Source organism: Oryza sativa, chromosome 5 (genome assembly GCF_034140825.1).
Source record: "Oryza sativa Japonica Group chromosome 5, ASM3414082v1".
Lineage (NCBI taxonomy): Eukaryota > Viridiplantae > Streptophyta > Magnoliopsida > Poales > Poaceae > Oryza > Oryza sativa.
The window spans coordinates 24308064-24327394 of record NC_089039.1 but is presented as its reverse complement, the minus strand read 5'-3'; the positions used below and the strand labels follow the sequence as shown (position 1 = coordinate 24327394).

Sequence of the window (19331 nt, the reverse complement as noted above, 5' to 3'; positions counted from 1 at the left end):
CAACTAAAATTTTTCTAAAGCCCTAGGCTGAGCTCATTTTTTTTTTAAAAAAAAAATCCGATCCGAATGAACGACCAAGATTTTTCCCGCAAACCAAAGAGGCAAAACTCCAAATTTTCCCAAAACAATTCCAGGTGCAAAAAGGCATATGCAGATGAAAAAGGGGTTCAGAGGGCTCTTAGGGTTTCCAGTTGGCTTGTCCTACGGTCAAGGTCGGCTCTGATACCAACTTGTCACGCCCAGAAATTCTCGAACCAGAATTTCTAAGCTGAATGTGCATTAAATCCCTGTCCAGGACCAGCCAGGGTACACAAACGACAATTGTTGACATACAGATCCACGTCTTACAAAAATAGAAAAGATTACAAATGCAGCGGAAAAGATAAAAGCGAGCTAAACCGGGAAGCTTGACTTCAGCAGCGGGCGACTCCACTCCACAGGCAATCCTTGACGGCAGCGACGAAACCAACTTTGACAAAACAGCTCCAACTAGGAAGATCTTCAGCTCTGGTGTGGGGGAAAAGAGAGCAAGACTGAGTACTACCCACTGTACTCAGCAAGTCATACCGGAAGAGGAGGTATGATGCAGGATATAACCAAAGGAGGCTAGAGGTTCTTTTGCATAAAGCTAGCATTTAAAAACAGTAGTTGAAGGCAGTAAAACAGTTGTAGTAATTAATCAATATTAACCAAACACTGTCCAACGCTACCCCACGTTGCAACAGGCCCAACCAACCACCTGAACTACACCAGTTCATTAAGCTAAACTAGGAATGAGACTAATCACGGTGAATCTGGTTGATCGCCCATAACCGCGGGCACGGCTATTCGAATAGTTTTACTCTGGCCAGAGGTGTACAACTGTACCCACAAGACACGATTCCACACATGTCGCCATGCCCCGAAGTATCACCATGATACTGCAAAGGGGGAAATCGTGACAAGACCCTCCACATAACCCTCCCCTAATCATCCACACCACGCTAAGGTTTCACCCCCACCCCTCAAAAGGCAGTGGGCGGTCCCCTCTTGCGCCGCGGTGAATCCGGCAGCTGGACAACCGGACACCCCGGCCGACCCAACTCCATCACGCCCACCCTCGCCACCGGTGCCTAGGAAAGGGTCGAGCTATACTTCAGATCAAGCAGTTACCCACTCCCGCTTGTGGAAAGCACGGTAAGTCTCCCAGGGTTTCCCGTGAACCGGTCCTTAACTGCCATGGGTGCGACCAGCAAAACCATGCACCCACAGCCCACCATTCAGTGTATTTTAATTAACTAACACCATTGCGGTGGCACCAATCTAAAGCTATGCCAATAGACAAAGTCTATGTAATAAGGTGATCCCCATTTGTGTGCTAGTTGAACTAAGCATGGCTAAGCATTTCCTAAACCAACATCTAGTCATTTTGATACCCAAGTTATCAACGGCATATGGTAAACAATATGTGGCTGAGGAATAGGACCCATCCCACATTACATTGTAAAAGAATGCAACATTTAATAGAAATGCGGGATATTTGTAAATTGGGTACAATATGATCAAACGTATTTCATGACTTGCCTTGCTCTCGCACTGACGAGACCTCAGCAACGTCTTCGAGAAACCGTGGATCGACAAAACGGCCGAAACCTACGCGACAAACAAAGCACACAAGCAAAACAGGCTATAAGACTACTGAAACAGGGAACAAAACCATTTTTAATGGATTCTTTGCATTTTTCTTGATTTACTGAGACTTGAATGGACTTAAACGGAGCTCGGATGAATTACTTATGAATTTTAGAAGATAAACTGTGTTTTTACTAATAAAGAAAAGTCCTTAATCAATTTATTGCGCAATAAAGCCCAGGGCTGACGTCAGCGAGGGGAGGGGGTGGCGCCGACAGGCGGGCCCCACTGATCAGCGGCACTAAGGGGGGGAGAGGGGGCGGCTGGCAAGCGGGCCCCACGGGCAGTGGCTCAAGGGGGAGGGAGTGGGCGGCGACATGCTCGGCACGGCTCAAGCCGGCCGGCCATGGCGAGGCGACGACGGCGCACGACCGCCGGCGGTGACCGGCGGCGCGGGGAGACGGCGGCGGCCGGCGCGAAGGCGGCGGCGGCAGCCGAAGACGACGGCGCACGCGCGGAGGGCGGCGGCGCTCACGGGGGGAGAGGAAAGGAAGGAGGAAAGGGGATTCCTCACCGAGGCGATGGCGGCGACCGGCGTGGGAAGAGACGAGCGGCGATGACCGGCGACGCGGAGGCACGGACGGGCGGCGGCGACACCCTAGGAGAAGATGGAGAGGCGTTAGGAGAGGAGACGACGACCACGGCGGCTTGAATTGTCGGCCGGAGATGGAGGGGAGGGAAAAACTCACCGGCTCGCGAGGGGAGAGGTGCTCCGGTGGGATTCCGGCGACGCGAGGCGGCGGCCGGGAAAGCTCTTGCGGCGGCGAAGCTAACGGCGGCGGCGGTTTGGCGCGGCGGCGACTCTAGCGGCGGCGGCTCGCGGCCGAAGGCGGCGGCAAGCGGCGGCACTAGCAACAAGCGGCGCGAGCGCGATAGGAGGCACGGGAGAGCGCGGCGAGTGCGAAAAACGAGAGAGGAAGACGCGGGGAGCGATTTATAGGTGCGGGAGGGGGCGGACGTGGCCGGGGAGGTGGCCGATTTGGCCGGCGACGTGGGGAGTGGAGGGAGAGTGAGAGAGGTGGATTCGAAATCGAATCCCGCCCTCTCGAGCGCGCGCGCGGGCCGGGAGATGCGGGGGAAGAGGCGGCGACGTGGGCGCGAGGTGCGGGCGCGGAGAGGGACGGAGAAGGCGGGCGGCGTGGGGAGGTGGGGCGCCGGCGGTTGGGGCTCGGCTCCAACCGGCTAGAGGAGGAAGACGACCGACAGGTGGGCCCCACCTGTCGGCGCCCGAAGGAGAGAGGGAGGGAGGGAGGACTTCGGGGAGGGGAAAGGGGAACGGGCCGGCCCACAAGGGGAGGCCGAGCGCGGGCGACGGGTGGACTGGGCCGACGGCCCAAGAAGAGGAAAAAGGAGGAAACAGGAAAAAGAAAAAGAAAAGAAAGGATTTTCCTGGGATTTAAAAATTGCACTTTGGTGATTTTTAATTGGTTAAAATTATTTCCAAGGCTCTGAAAATTCCACTAAAAATCCTGTTAATATATTGTGACATGTAGAATCCAAGAAAAATTCCACATGCCGATTCCGATTATTATTTGCATTTATTAATTAGGGAATTAGCTCTAGGTTAATTAAGATAATTTCTTCGGACGATTTATTTAGCCAATTTTTAAAGCAAGCAAAAGGGGGGAAACTTCAGGGCGTGACATGCACCTGCCTTCTTCATGAATTTGATGAACAAGGTGTTTATTGAATTTCTGGACAAGTTTGTCGTAGTTTTCACCGATGACGTACTTATCTACTCCAAGTCCGAGGAAGAACATGAGCAGCATCTTCGGCTGGTACTTGAAAAGTTAAAGGAGCACCAGCTATATGCCAAGTTCAGCAAGTGTGACTTCTGGCTTAAGAAAGTTCAGTTTCTTGGTCATGTCGTAAGTGCTCAAGGAGTGGCTGTGGATCCAGCAAATGTGGAGTCAGTTACCAAGTGGACCCCACCGAGGACAGTCTCTCAGATTCGGAGTTTCTTAGGACTTGCGGGCTATTACCGCCGATTCATTGAGAACTTCTCTAAAATTGCTAAGCCAATGACACAGCTCTTGAAGAAGGAAGAAAAATTTATCTGGTCTGCTGAATGCAACAGGAGTTTTGAAGAACTCAAACGACGGTTGGTATCTGCACCTTAAATAAATAAATAAAATGTTCCTTAAAAAATAAATAAAATCTTGAGCTCATATGATACGGATACGAACAGCGTGCACACGACACGAACGGGCTGCGAACCTTCCGCTGCTCCTCTAGAGGGTGACACGGATACAAATATTTTTTGGCTTCTAGAAAGTGTCCAATTGAAATTTAGGTAACGATATTTTAAAACGCAGAAAGTATGATACGGTTGTAGTACGACTGTATGAGTTAGGATCGTCTATCTTATACGGAGAAAAATTAATATAAGACTAGCCTTCGGAGGTATTTCTTTCATCTTAAAATAAGTTAATCTAGTATATGATATGACATATTTTAATATTATAAATTTAAATAAAATATCTATCTAAATTTATACTACTAAGATATATCTATTTCTATAATATGTTAATTTATTTTAGAATGAGGGATAAAATCTTATCTTAAAGTTTGACTCCAAGATCATTTTAGTCTTAAATTATTTAAACAAATCTCTAATTAAATTTATCTTTTAGCTTAATATAGTACTTGTCCCCATAAAAAAATCAAGTGTGCATGTCATACCATCCTCACATGCAAGGTCAACAATTAAATGACCATTATACCATTATATATACCATAGTGAAAAATAAAGATTTTTTAAAGAAAAGAAAACAAGAAAATGACAATAATGGGGATCATGTGAGGATGACGTGACATGTCCACATGCCATTTTTTAAGTTCCAAGGACTAGATTGAGCCAAATGATGAATATTGAAGAATTGTTTGGATAATTTGAAACGTGAAGATTAAAGTAACCCTTTTTTTAGGTAAAAGAGATTAAATGAACCTTGAAACAAGCACTCCAATAACTGTGCCAAACACCGTCAATGCAATGTTGAAGAAGGAACTAACACCAATTTGATTGTTGCTAAGTGTGACAGATCATCGCTAGACCTACAGAGGAGCCACGACGACCCCCCCCCACCCACGCTGAACTCCAAACAACTAATCGCTTGTGATCTCCCGGACATCACCAGAACAAAATGGTCGTAGAGGGAGAATGAAGGAGAAAGAAAAAAAGATCCACTTGTCATGCACAGAGAGTCAGAGACCCATCACAAGAGCATTGGTCAAATTGAGGCAATAACAAGATCTCTTAGGAAACGCCTTCAGGATGACATAACGCCAAAAAGCGTCTATGCCATGTATCCAAGGGATTTTGGATATGGTTTTCACTTAGAGAGTCCCGCAAGGGATGGAGGGAAACGCCTTAACAACGTCAATATAGGGTTCTCAACGCTCAAAAGTAGTGTCGATATGTCGTTGTAGTAAGGATTTCACGATTGTGCCTACACATGCCCCCTTTTGTCACAGCCAAACTTCTATAACTACCATCTAAACCACTGTCGGCACACATAAACACCGTAGCACCGACGCCCCTCAACCTAAGAGAACCCGACGGGCAGTAAGGCTACCACGCCACTGTGTCTCCCCCCATCGCCGCCATCACCCTCCCTAGCACGGGACATCCCATTGCCGATAGATCCGTCGCGCCAACCCCGTTCACCGCCACAACCATCCCGATGGATGGAGAGGCTATGTACCATGGGATTATAGGAATGGATACATGAAGGATATACTCCCTCCGTTTCAAAATGTTTAACACCGTTGACTTTTTAGCACGTGTTTGACCGTTCGTCTTATTCAAAAAAATTTGTGATATATGTAAAACTATATGTGTACATGAAAGTATATTTAACAATAAATCAAATGATATGAAAAGAATAAAAAAATTTGTGATATATGTAAAACTATATGTGTACATGAAAGTATATTTAACAATAAATCAAATGATATGAAAAGAATAAATAATTACTTAAATTTTATTCAACGAACGGTCAAACACGTGCTAAAAAGTCTTATTCAAATTTTTTTTTGATATATGTAAAACTATATATGTACATGAAAGTATATTTAACAATAAATCAAATGATATGAAAAGAATAAAAAAAATTGTGATATATGTAAAACTATATGTGTACATGAAAGTATATTTAACAATAAATTAAATGATATGAAAAGAATAAATAATTACTTAAATTTTATTCAACGAACGGTCAAACACGTGCTAAAAAGTCAACGGTGTCAAACATTTTAAAACGGAGGGAATATATACACTAAACGTGAATCCGACATAACATGGAGCTAAAAGTCTGAAGCAATGTAAGCTCTGCTCTTGTTGCGTATTTATCGACTTGGCGTGATTCAGGATTAATAATCAGCTTACTAAATGAGCAGGCTTGCAATGCTTTGCAATTTAAACAAGCCACCTATAAATTGGAATGAAAAACATCATGAGCTGAGAACTTGCAGCAAACAAAGAACAATGAGGGAAAAAATAAAAATTGCACCAGCCGGGAATCGAACCCGGGTCTGTACCGTGGCAGGGTACTATTCTACCACTAGACCACTGGTGCGTTCTTGAGTGGTAATGCGATGTAACTATAATTATCAGCTGCAAGCCCGTTTAGGCAAAGGAACAACAACACTTGACGAATTTTTCCGTTCAAAAAATAAGATTATTTTGTACTGTACGCAGGAAGGATAGTGACCGACCGGTATTTTTTTTTAAAAAAACATGGAAACCGGATATGTGTTTTACTAGGAAATAAATCGACCGGTATTTTTTAAGAAACGCGGAAACTGGCGTGAAACTTTCTATATAAAAGTTAATTTAAAATACCAAATAAATGTATATTTTAAGTTTATAATAATTAAAACTTAATTAATTATGTGCTAATGACTTTTACTCGTAAAGGTTTTCTAGAAAATAAAAAGAGAATGGTTAGGTCCGGCTGGCACTATTTTGGTTTAGTCGGTACAGAGCATTACATTGTGATTATATCAATGAACTGTTGTAACAATCATCAATTGTGAAAAGAGATTATAAGATTTTCATAAAAATGTAATTCAAAATAATTAATGGTCTCCTAAAATTTCATCATCGCCTTCTAGGCAGAGGTGCGTCGTTCGGCCATCCATTTCTCCAATGCTACGATCATCGAGACCATTCATTAGCATAATCATCCACACCCCGCACAATTAGAGTGGACTAGTTGTCCAAACACAAATATATCTTTAAGATAACTGTGCATGTCACCGATACTTATGATCATACTTAGGTGCTTCGATGAATCATTGAGGTTAAACTTCATCCACCTCGCTATTATCCACCGCACTGCACGGGCATTTTGTTGGTCACGTATCGATAACGACAGAAACCATTAAGATTATAGTGTTTTGTGAATTTTGATTTAGTTACAGCTCGTCACGCCGATTTACGCTAACATGGCGTTCCAGAGAGTGATGCCAGGTGGCGCCACTCATGTTATTTTCGGACTCCACATGCAGTGCAGTGCTAGGGCCTTTTTTTTCCTTTCGCATACATCAAGTTATTAGTTCTATTTTTTTCGTAATTAGGCCGTGTTATTAACGTTAACACTTTTTTCAAACAAACTATTATTGTGTTTTTCCCCTTTTTAATTCTAATATAAAACTTCCACTTTAAAATTTACTCTACCAATTATTTAAACTTTCAACTTATATTTGAAAACTTTGAATTCAACTTTTAAAACTTTCAGTTCAAAATTTAAAGCTTTAAACTCATATTTGAAAACTTTCAACTCACTTCCAACTTATTTTTGAAAACTTTCAACTGAAATATATATTTTAAATCTTGAAACTTTCAACTAAAATTTTAAAATTTAAATTCAGTTTTAAAAATTTTTAGCTCAAAATTTGAAAGTGTTCAAATAAAAATTGAAAACTTTCAGTTCAACTTTCAATTCATATTTAAAAATTTTATATCAATTATTTATTTTTTTAAAAAATAGTTTACCCATAAAAAAGGGATTAGCGCTAAGTGCTAGAGATTAGCGGCTTGGTGAGGGTGACGTAGGCTGCGCTCGTCTGTGCTACTTGCTCCGCCTCCGCCATCGCGCATGCGTGCATTAGGATTCCCGGTATGAATATGTATTGTGAACTACTATGGGCTTCTAAAAAGTAGTTTTGTAACCTCATAAATTTGTTCTTACATGCATCAATTAATTAATTTGCCTTTCACTGAAATTTGAACTTTGTACAAAAGTTTAAAGGTAGAGTTATATTTTGGGTTGAGAGAGTAGCATGTTTTTAAAGGACGTAACTACACCGAGAGTACTAGCTGGATAGTGCTAAAGAGAGACACCATTCTATCCAAAAAAAAGCTACTAGTACACTCAATATCTATATATTTTTTTCTTCTTAGAGAAGTTTCTCTTAAATTACTCATCCGATTTATAATCCAATTACACCGTTGTGTTCGTAACAATTAAATCTTTACAACAAGATCTCACATGATTATATTTTGATGAAAAATCACAAATTACTTTTATGATATGTCTAAATTACTTCTAGATTTCACTAAGTTACTTCTTATATATATAAAAGTAAATTCAGTAAAGCTTAAAAGTAATTTACATATATTATAGAAGTAACTTATAAAAAAAGAAAGTAACTTTAATTTAGAACTATATCTAGATTCATTAATATCTATATAAATGTGGGCAATACTAAAATGACTTACATTATGAAACGGAGGAGTAACTCTCTGTAGTAGAAATAATTATATTGTGAGTGAGCTGAAATAAGAAACTATGTAGAGTGAATTCGCAAGTAAAGTGTAGAGAAGATTTATAAAGTCCACAAAATATAGAATTAACTAAGAACAATAATAAAAATAACCAACTTAGAGCATTATGAATGTATAGAAGTAATTTAGTCAAATCTAAAAGTAACTTATATATATTATAAAAGTAACTTAGTATATAATAAAAGTAATTTACAAATATAAATATTTTTATCGTAATATAATCATGTAAGATCTTGTTGTGAAGATTTAATTGCAACGAACACAATGGTGTAATTGGATTGTGATGGATGGAAGCAACTGGCCATCTTGAACAGAAGACCCATCTTTTGAGATTATCATAAGTTCCTGCAGTGACGGACACCCCTTAACATCATCGCTGTCTGAAAACTCTTGGTTGATTTTGTAATGGCAGGAAAAGCCCCCAATCTTCGAAAAACTTTAGTGGCTAGTGCTGGTAGAATCGAACAACTTGTACAGTCAGACAGGTGAATATTTTGCAAGTGAGAAAGTGTGCTTAATCACTTGGGAAAGTAGAATCCTGAAAATGCTTTACCGTCAGCTCCCTGACCCTGACACTTCACTCTTGTGTTGACCAAACGGCTGATTTTGAACAATTTGGCTGAAGTTCCTTCTCCAATTGAGTAATTTTCAGCCTGCTATTCTCAAGCTGTTGGAAATGCCTGAGTGACAAAAGGATAAATAATTTTTGAGTTCCAGTGCAATTCTTGTGAACATGTTTGGAATAGCATATGAGCAAATGGAAAGGTTAAAGGGATCTCCACGCAACAGGTTAGGTTCATGAACATAACCTTCTTTTTTAAACGGCTTTTTCTTGCAGCTTCACCATTTTGGGCAAGACGGCGTAGTGTGTGTCAAAATGAGTATATTTGTAACAGGTGAATGAATCATGAACCAATGCATTGAAGGTGTAGCCATCAGATACCTTTTGACCTAGTTTGCCCTTTGATTGTCACTAGAATCAGAGGCTATGGAAATAGAAAGATGCCATTGTTCAAACTGATCAAGTATATGAGGTCAGTAAACATATGTGCAAATAACAACAGTCTATTGCAAAGAATGAAAGGTAATTCAAGTAGTCCATGTTGTTTTCGCAGAAAAAAAATCAAGTCCCTCTCCAAATTCCAAACCCAACACGGAAATTCGAATTGTCAGGCTGTGCTGGGGCCATAAGTATTTTTACACTGAAATGAACAAATAAAATTTGTTCCGGGCAGCATTCGTTCAAGGCCCATACCCAGCCCATATGGTAGATTTGGTGGGCCGTGCATCCAGGCCCGATAGAGATCGAATCTACAGTATCAATCTAAATTTGGGCCTCATCATTCTACTTCTCCGGGGGAAATTCTCGGCTTGCGGCGGCTTCGGCGGCGGCGGCGCCGCCGCCGCGGCGCGGGGCTACCGCCGGTTCGTATCTCCGCGAACCGGAGACGTGGAAGGGGGAGGAGAGATATAGCGAGTGTGTGTGTGGAGCGAATCTACAACGCGTCCTTCGTTTTTTTTGGCTGTAAGTTCGTGGATTTTTACTAGTCGGGTTTTTCTAATTAGGTCAGAGAAAGCGCCTCTGAGATTTGATCACCGTATATTGTGCTATACATATATGGTATCGTTGTACTGATGTTCATAGTTTTATTTTGGAAAATTACTTAATTTTGAAATGCCCCAATCATAACAGACCTAGAGAAATATTATGGGATAGGCTGTGTAATACAGTTGGTCAGGAAAAGGAAACGTAAAGGTGAACATTGGACCATGCTTAGTTTTCTTTCCCTTTTGAATGGATAAGCATATGCCTAGTTGAACTATATTAGGTGATAACCAAACTTTGATAAGAAGATTATTATACATTCTTCTGGAGTGGTAACTGGTCAATTTTGGACCTTCGAATATGGCTTGATAGACATAAATAGAAGCAAGAATTCAGTCTTCATTGATTTCTTCAGTTCAATTTTGGGAAATCTGTAACAAAAGACTCAGTGTCCCAGACCATCTAAAGAGAAAGAATCAATTCAAACTTGACTTGATTCTTTGAAGTATTGATTGATTGTCTGGTCGTCCTTCTCTGTCACATTAACATAGCACATCCTGATGCAGGTAGAATATGAGATTCTCTTGAAACGCTGACATTGCCATGCATGAGGAATCTAGATGGCAGTTCTGAAAATAACGGGCTTGTTTGGTTTGAAACCCTACCAAAATATTGGTAGTACCAAACCTTGGGCATATTTTGGCACTACCAAATTTTTTATAGTAAGTAGCCGAGAATATAAAAGAAGAAATCGTGGTGTGGAGGGTAGCTGGGATCTTCTCCCAATTCAGCGAGTAATCGTTGTTGTATTGTCTCTTTCTCCTTCGTTTGTTCACGCTGTGTCTGGGATCTCTCCCGGACTAGCGCGACATTGTAATGTCGCTGTAACATTCCTTTGTTTTTCTCCCCAATCTTAATGAAATTGGTCGGCCAACCTTTGGCCGACCCGGCAAAATTTTTTTTATAGTATAGATTTGGCTCCACTCTATTGATTTGGCAAAATTTGGCTCCAATCCAAAATGCTAACATGCACTATTCAAAACTACCAAAGAATTGGTAGGGCAAGAATTGGCACCAAACCAAAATGGTCCAACATAAAGGCGAACAGATGAGTAACGCATACCATTTGACTATAGTTTTCTCATCAAATGGTGATTGTAATATAGCATTTTTAATTTATACTCCCTCTGTCCCAAAAAACACCCACTCCATGGGTTTGAATATGGACATAGGCCCAGAAGAGGGTTTTCTTTTGGGGGGGACGGGGGGTGTAGATGTTTCCACCTAAAAGGCAATGATATTAACTGTTCTGCATAACACAACTGACCAAATGAACTGTTATTATGCATTCATTTTTGCATGCTCGTCAAACTTCTTCCTATCAGAACCGATGAAACTGCTTCAAATTTTTAGTTTGTAATATGAAGATATAAGTGTTGACCATGACAATCTGAATTTCATTTCTTGTGGACAAAAAACTGTTTACATATGTCATGCTCCAAAATTCTTCTATCATAAAAGAGATATACATGCTCTCCTTCCTGGTTCCTTTTAGTTACATTGTTAGTACTGAAATTCTTTGTCCCGTTATTTCTTTTATTCTTTTCTGTTGTTTTCTGTTTGGTGGAAATCACTCAATCTTAACTGTACTCTATCGCTACAGTTGTTTACCATAGTTTTTACATTTCGAGTGTATTACTTCTGTATCTGATAAATGTTAGTAATTATGTTAAAATAGAACTTTGCACTGGAGATAATAAACTGAATATATACCAATTGCACCTGCAGAGAATAGGTTTGAGTATGATGTTCACAGCCAGCCTTATCTATTATATTTAGACAAAAGAAACTAGAGAAGGCAATTAATTCATACCCTTTTTGTTGAGTTGCTAAGAAGCTTTTAGCATAATCTTCTCCTTATGCTCCTATCTGGCATGGCACTATCATCGTCAATCTCTATGATGGCTATATGAGATATTTTAGGCCAATCTTCTCCACTGTTTTCTTGACACCTCTCTGCCAGAAATGGGCACTCTTTGATGTATAATTCTTCTAAGGACAGTGGAAGTCCATGTGCTGGCAAGCATTTTATGCTAACACAATTTAAGATAGTCATAGTTTTTAGACAAGAGGCTTCTTGTAAACAAGCAGGCAAGGAGGCCAGATTACTGCAATTGAAGATCTCCAATTTTTTGAGGGTAGCCGGTAACTTTTCTGGAAAAGTATTAAGGCTAACGCAATCCGCAATGACAAGATTCTTGAGAGCAAAGAGCTCATTAAGTTCATCAAGAAGAGGATTGATTATGTTGGAGCATGAGGTGATGCGTAGATCTTCAATCATGCGAGGTAGTAAGCCACGATGTTCTGCTGTTGCCAGCCTTGGACAATCATAAATGTGAAGACTCTGAAGAGCAGTTAAAGTTCGTAATCCTTCAGTTGGGGGGTGAATTAGTTCTGGACAGTTAGTGATGGTTAGTTGCTGGAGGGCTGATAATTGCTGACTAAGCAATCCTTGCTGCAAGGATGTGAGATTGGGGCATTTGTGAATCTGTAGGCGTGTCAATGATGGTAGAAATCTTGGAGCATGAACTTCAGGAAGTACAGAAAAGCCTGCCTCAGAAATTTTCAGTTCCACTAGTGTTGATGGGAGAAGTGGCAATTCTGTTACTTTGGGACAGTCAAGCACTTGAAGTTCTCTAAGGAATGGAAGAAACTCACCATCTTGTGTGGAAGTCCACCTTTCGAGATTAGGCGTGTCTTCAAATACAAGTTCTTTCAGTGACGGAAACCCCTTAACTTCACTACTACCTGAAAACTCATCTCCAATTTTAATAATGGTAGGAAAACCCCCAATGATTATAACCTTGAGTAGAGGCAGCTGTCCAAGTGCTGGCAGAATTGAACAATTTGTACAGTCAGACAGATGGATAGTTTGCAAATGTGAGAGCCTATCCAATGTGGAAATTCGAATCCTGCAAATGCCTTGACTGTCAGCTCCTTGAGTTCATCATGTGGTTCGAGGGATGTGAGTGTTTCTATGTCCTGGTTTGCTTCTTCTGAAGTAAAATCCCTGCTACTGGACCATATAAGGTCTAGAATGCTGATGTGTGCCTTCTCACTTAGCAATGCTTCATCTGCTTCTTCCGCACTAGACACGCTCTCTAGATTTTTAATGCAGATATGTCCTCCGATCTTATTCATAGCCTTCAATTCACTAACCTTGTATCCTTTGTCCTTATGGACAACAAATTCCTCCAACTTTTGAAGGCAAGTCAATTTCCCTATTCTGGCTATGCCAGTGATCAGTTCAGTTCTTGCTTCGAGGGATAGGAGATTTACAAGATTATGCGAGGCAGTTTCGTAACTTAAGTGTTTGCAAGCAATAGAGCTTACCAATTGATGAAGGCAGCTTTCTTACAACAGTGCCTGATAGGTTCAAGTATCGGAGCATCTTTAATTTTCCAACAGATTCTGGCAATTCTGTAATTTCTTGTCGGTTCAAATCAAGGACATGGAGGTACCTTAAATTGAGGAACAGATCACTGGGGATAGAGCTTGTCTTTGATTTATATCCATTCAGCAGTAGAAGGCTCCGTGCTCTATTAAATCCACGAAAAGCTTCAAATGTAGTTTGACTTTTATTGTCACAAGAGAATGATAGGTGCCTGGCATTTCTTTCTGTGGTGCTATTGTTTGGAAGATTATCCAGTCTCATGCATTCGTCAATGGAGACAGACTGCGCTAGGTCATGCATGGCATCATGCATCACGTATCCATCCTTGTGTTTTTGGAAGAAGGATCTGCTCAGTAATTCATCAAAATAGTTATTCCCAATCTCTTCCATCCTTCTCCGCCCTTGAGGCTGGATGTACCCAACTGCCATCCAGATCTGGACCAATATGTCTTTCTCAAACACATAGTCTTTGTGAAAGACCGAGCAGAATGCAAAGCATCGCTTCAATATGGGTGGAAGATGATTGTAACTCAGTCTCAGAGCTGGTAAGATATTATTCTTGTCTGATGGCAATTCCCATATTTCACTTTCTAGGATATTTTTCCAGTCATCCTCGTTGTCCTTAGCACATAATAAGCTACCTAAAGCTCTTGCAGCTAATGGTAGGCCTTTCAACTTATGGACAATTTCCTTGCCGATCATTTCCAAATTTGGGTGTGCACTGGAGTCACCATCTGCAAATGCATAGCTTCTGAATAAATGCCAGCAATCATTGTATGATAACTGTTTTAGATAGTAAGGAGTCAACCCGCCCACTAATTTCCCAACATTTTCATTTCGAGTAGTCACCATAATTTTACTTCCTTTTGCACCAGCAACTAGAGCACATCGGTATCTATCCCATCTATCAGGATCCTCATTCCATACATCATCCAATACTAGAAGAAACCTTTTGCCTTTCAGCTTGTTTGAGAGGTCTTCTTGAAGCAAGTTCATGTTTGTTGTGGCGGATGATAATCCGCTCGCAACTGATTCTATCGTTTCCTTGGTAAGTTTGGCCTCATCAAAGTTTTCAGAAACACACAGCCACATTCTTAACTGGAAATGCTTCTTTACTCTCACATCATTGTAGACGAGCTGTGTTAAAGTTGTCTTCCCTACTCCTCCCATACCCACTATGGGAAGAATAGAAAGGTTGACATGGTTTGAGTTATTCGTGGTGAGTAACATGTTTACAATGACCTCTTTATCTTCTTCTCTACCATACACACTCGAGTCGTCAATTAACGAACTGGTCTTGGGCCTCTCTCTTATCTCTTCCCTGTTAAACCTCATGATCGGATCGACAATATGTCTGTCTTTAATAAGCCTATCGATCTTCCCCTCAATCCGCATTATTTGTTTTACTAAATCTCTGTTAAATAACCCATTTTTCAACCAAATGCAGCAGAAGCAGATTCTAACCTTCAGATGGTGATAGTTGGATGGGCCTGCAAGTTTGGATCGGAGGACTTCAGCAGCATGCTCATCAAGCAGGTCATCCATCTCATAGGCGACGTCCTTCAGCCTGGAAAGCCAGCTTCTTGCCGCCTGATCTTTCAGCTGCCGCTCCTCTGCATCTTCAACGTGAGCCAGAATTGTCGACAGACTGCTTGATAGATTCTGCAGCTCCACAGCTATGTTTTGAGGGAATTTCAGCTCGCTGGAAGCAGCGGCCACCGCTTTCTCGAAAAGCGCCTGCATGAACGCGGACAGCACAGCTTCTCCGATTGGCATAGTCTATTAGTGTACAATCTGTTATGCTTTCAGTATAAAGCTGGGCAGCAATGCCTCTTCTCTAAAATTAGTGTACAATCTGCCGGGATGTGAATCGGAACAGCAGGTGAGGATGCTGGGGGACTCAACTTGGTTATATCTCTAGTATTGACCCGAAGACTTTGTGTTGCTACCAGTGGATACTATCAAAAACTGATTCAACTCTACATGGTTTATGCAGTTAAATTAGCACAGGAAAGTACGAGACAAGTTGTCAAGAGTCAAGCTTGATGAACCCCAAGTGACGAGTCAAGTCTGCAATTTCCTGGTTAGGCCGGTGAAAGGAGCATGTTGGACTTTTAGAAGGAAAAGACACTGCTGCAGGCTGCAACTTGGCCACAACTTCAGTGTAAGACAGCTGATGTGTAAGTTTATCACATTCTTCCTCCTGTGATAGTCAACCATCTACCTTATAATTCGCCAACTCATTTTACTCATCATCATCATTGGACAAATCCAACGCCCCTCATCGCTCCGTCCTCATCAAACGGTCCAAACTCATCCACGCGCTCACCCTCTCTCCCCGTAATTTCCGCTGCCCCCTTCCCCAATCCCCACAGCGCGTAACTCCCGTCGTCCCCCTATCTCGCAATTCTAAAAAAAAAAAAAAATCGCCCCTCAACCTCCCGTCGTCAGCTCGTCCACCCGCCCGCGCCGATCTCTCCCGTCAGCGTCTCTGTCGACGCCGTCGCCCTCCAAGACGATCTCCTCTGCACCGCCAGAACTCCGTCGCCTCCCTCGCCGAACTGCTCCGCCCATAAGCTGCTGCCTCCTCCATCAACGTGATGCCGCCTCAAGCGCCACCGGTGCCAACCCATATCCCCTCCTCCACGAAGAAACCCTCCTCCCCCACCCCTCCCCCTTCTCTGTCTCCCCATCCCTAATATGTTTCCTAATATTTCAGTTCTGTTATCCCTTTTTTCACTTTGCAATCATTTCGTTGGCCCAATATTTTTGTGCCATTTGATGCTAATGTTGATAATCTAATTCAGTGCTTGAAGTGTCCATCTCCATAGTATCAAATTTGAACCCTGCCCAGAATTACTATATTGATTGCAGAGCAACAAATTTGTGAAAAAAATGGAAGTTAAAACAAACTGCTTATGTGTGTTGATCATTTAATTGTTAAAGAAGCAAAAAGACATTCTTTGTCACCACTGGTTTGAAAAATCAAAATGTAGTGTAACATAAGCTTGGGCGATTTGCTTCTAAGGTTGAGCAGAGTAGGAAAAAAATAAGTACGAGTTGTCACGCAGGTAGTGATGGGATCAAAACAAATTTGCAAACTTAGTTACTGAAAAATTTCCTGTCAATTGTTGTTCATTTAAAATATAACAAATATGCTTTTTTTCTTGACTCTCCGTTGAGAAAAATATGATGTCATTATATATCCATATGCAGAACAACTTCTATCAAGGGCGTTGCCTCGCCGTTGTTTCTTCCTTAAGGAATCGCTGGTGATTATCCATTCCCGTATCACTGCAAACAGCTGCTACTGTCCCTTCCTGTATCTCATTCCCTGAATTGAAGGTACAACCAGTTTCTTCACTATTCCCTTAACTCCTACATATGGGATCTGAAGTTTTTAGATTTTTCATAATGGTGTTCCTATTTGGATTGTCGAGTTTTCAGATTTTTTTTAATGGGATTCCTGTTTACCATGCAATTCTGAATTGGTGACCAAATTTTATAGGTTTTACATGTGTGAGTTTATCACTGGTGCTGCTGATGTTATAGTCAAATGAACACTGCATTGCTAATATTTTTGAGTTCCCCTGGTGCTCCTGCTGCACATGCCCATGTATTCTATCATTATCCTTTAAGATGGTGCACACAATCGTATATTTTGTCTGGTTCATAAAAAGCATAAAAAGGACCTGCTAGAAGGAATCACATTTGCTGCCTGGATTTATGAGATGACTCAACAAATATTTCAGTTTGTGGTCAAAAGAATGGGCAGCTGCTCCTCTGAGGGTACAAAGGAAGGGTTTTAAATAAAGTGTATTTACTAAAGGAACAGAAAAGAAACATGTTTGTGATCATAAGCTGATTGCTCGTAAACCATATGCTTTGGTGATGGCATGTCAATATGATTATGTGTGTTTAATTCCCAAATTACTATAGATATTCTGACAATTTAACAATGTGTCAGATTCCATTTTTAGCTTGGGTGATGCTTCATTGATTTTTTTTCATGTATTTAATGCAAATCATGTGCTAATATTTGTGTGGAGTTGTTTTGTTGCCCTTTAGGTGGTACATACAGAAGAGCCCTAACTATAGGCAAAGGAGGAAAGAGGCATCTGTCGCACCGCGCGCCTCTGCTGCTCAAAAGGCTAAAATCATGCGATTTTGTGCTTAGTCCAGTAAACATTGGGAAGTTAGAAGGTGGTCGTATTGAGCGGATTCACCGACAAGTTCTTCCTTGTCATTATATGGCTATTGGTTTGTATAATAGTATGTATTTTCAAGACTTGAAGTGCACATTTTCAAAATTGTTCAGAAGTCCTTTTGAGGAAGCGGTGGCCCCAGTTGTACTCCAAGCTTCTTCTTTTTTTCCTACAAATGTTCAGAAACCACATTATGCATACTCAAGTAGTCTACCTGACCCAACTCACCAGTTCAGTTAAATGAATAGTGGAGTAGTAGAAATGTTTCCATGACATGCATTGTGTTTCTACATGTATTACCGCGGTAGCGTTAGCACGGGTAAATTACTAGTAGCTACTGGTATTTGATGGAAAATATTGAAAAGAACCACTAGAAAGACTGTTTTCACTTAATATTATTACTGATTAAATATTTTCAGGTGCGCGCAAAGTCTCGGTTCAGTTACTATGGGGGTGCTTAGATCCAGAGATGTAAAGTTTTGGCATGTCATATCGGATATTATATAGGGTGTCACATGGGGTGTTCGGGCACTAATAAAAAAAAACTAATTACAGAATCCGTCAGTAAACCGCGAGATGAATTTATTAAGTCTAATTAATCCATCATTAGCAAATGTTTATAGTAGCACCACATTGTTAAATCATGGAGCAATTAGACTTAAAAGATTCGTCTCGCAAATTAGTCGCAATCTGGGCAATTAGTTGTTTTTTAGCCTATATTTAATACTTCATATATGTGTTCAAAGGTTTTGATGTGACAGGTGAAAAATTTTGAGGTGGAAATCTAAACAGGGCCTATGTCTGAATATGATTTTTTTTTTGGTTGACTACGCGGCCTAGTCAGATTTCTATTCACCGTTGCTTTACAGAGTTCAGAATTTGAGATTGACACCGGAATGTTTAGGTTCTCGATTCTATTACTTACCTTTATTTTTTTTAAAGAAGTATGTAAATATGTACGTTTGGTACGAATTTTATGCATGGTGAGAAAGCAAGGGTGAAAAAAAAATCAAGTGGAGTGCAAGGGTGAAAAAAACATTGATTTTTTTTTGGTATTTACAGGATTGTACAACGTTATACATTTTTTTCTGTATAATACAGGATTGTAGAATATTAACATTTATCTACATTTTTATGTACGTTGGGTGCCTCCGTGGGAGTTGAAGCAACGTGCGGAAGCCCGTTTTTTAAAATTACATTTGCCAAAATTATACAGCCGATACAGTACTAATTACAGAGCAAGTCCTGTACCACTACGGTATACTGACATACTGTACTCCTACGTGCATACATATACTTGATGGCCCTCATATCCAAAAATAAAAAATAAAAATAAAGGAAAAAGTACATATGAGGTCTCTCATCTTGTCATCAGATTACAAAATCATCCCCAACCGTAAAACCAAATATATGTCATCCCTCAACTAATAAAATCAGATCACTCAGGTCCTTAGACAGTTTTGATCCTGATTTTGTCTCATGTGGCAACTGAGTCAGCGTGGATTCCACATGTCAGGGTGACCATGTCATCACCCTCTCTTTCCCTTCTTCTCCCCTTCATCCTCCTCTCTCTCTCTCTCTCTCACTCTTCTCTAGGCAGGCTCGCCGGCAAGTGGGAAGGAGGTCGGCAGGTCGAGGTGGGAGAGGAGAAGGGCATCGGCGGCC

The 19331-nt window shown here is 41.1% G+C and overlaps 1 protein-coding gene, 1 long non-coding RNA gene, 1 other non-coding gene and 1 pseudogene across 5 annotated transcripts; 1 reads left to right on the top strand and 3 right to left on the bottom strand.

The window, feature by feature from the left end:
* Window positions 1-6177: 6177 nt before the first annotated feature.
* TRNAG-GCC (transfer RNA glycine (anticodon GCC)) lies at window positions 6178-6248 on the bottom strand. Its single transcript has one exon. It is a non-coding gene; the product is annotated as a tRNA-Gly (tRNA).
* Window positions 6249-9793: 3545 nt separating this feature from the next.
* Window positions 9794-17939, top strand: LOC4339180 (uncharacterized). Of its 2 annotated transcripts, none has more exons than XR_001546186.3 (3): window positions 9794-9986; window positions 16678-16806; window positions 17530-17939. It is a non-coding gene; the product is annotated as an uncharacterized lncRNA (long non-coding RNA). The 2 variants fall into 2 exon arrangements; XR_010741436.1 differs by lacking the exon at window positions 9794-9986 and adding an exon at window positions 15890-16082.
* LOC136356556 (putative disease resistance protein RGA4) lies at window positions 11444-13417 on the bottom strand (annotated as a pseudogene). The gene has a single exon (XR_010741435.1). The product of XR_010741435.1 is annotated as a putative disease resistance protein RGA4 (transcript).
* On the bottom strand, window positions 11762-15385 carry LOC4339181 (putative disease resistance protein RGA3). Its single transcript, XM_015784720.2, has one exon. It carries the CDS (start codon window positions 15235-15237, stop codon window positions 13351-13353), a length of 1887 nt encoding a protein of 628 aa, XP_015640206.1. The 5' UTR covers window positions 15238-15385; the 3' UTR covers window positions 11762-13350.
* Window positions 17940-19331: the final 1392 nt, after the last annotated feature.

Excerpts from the sequence above, each read along its gene's own strand:
- LOC4339181 (XM_015784720.2), bottom strand. The coding sequence starts at position 15,237 with ATGCCAATCGGAGAAGCTGTGCTGTCCGCGTTCATGCAGGCGCTTTTC.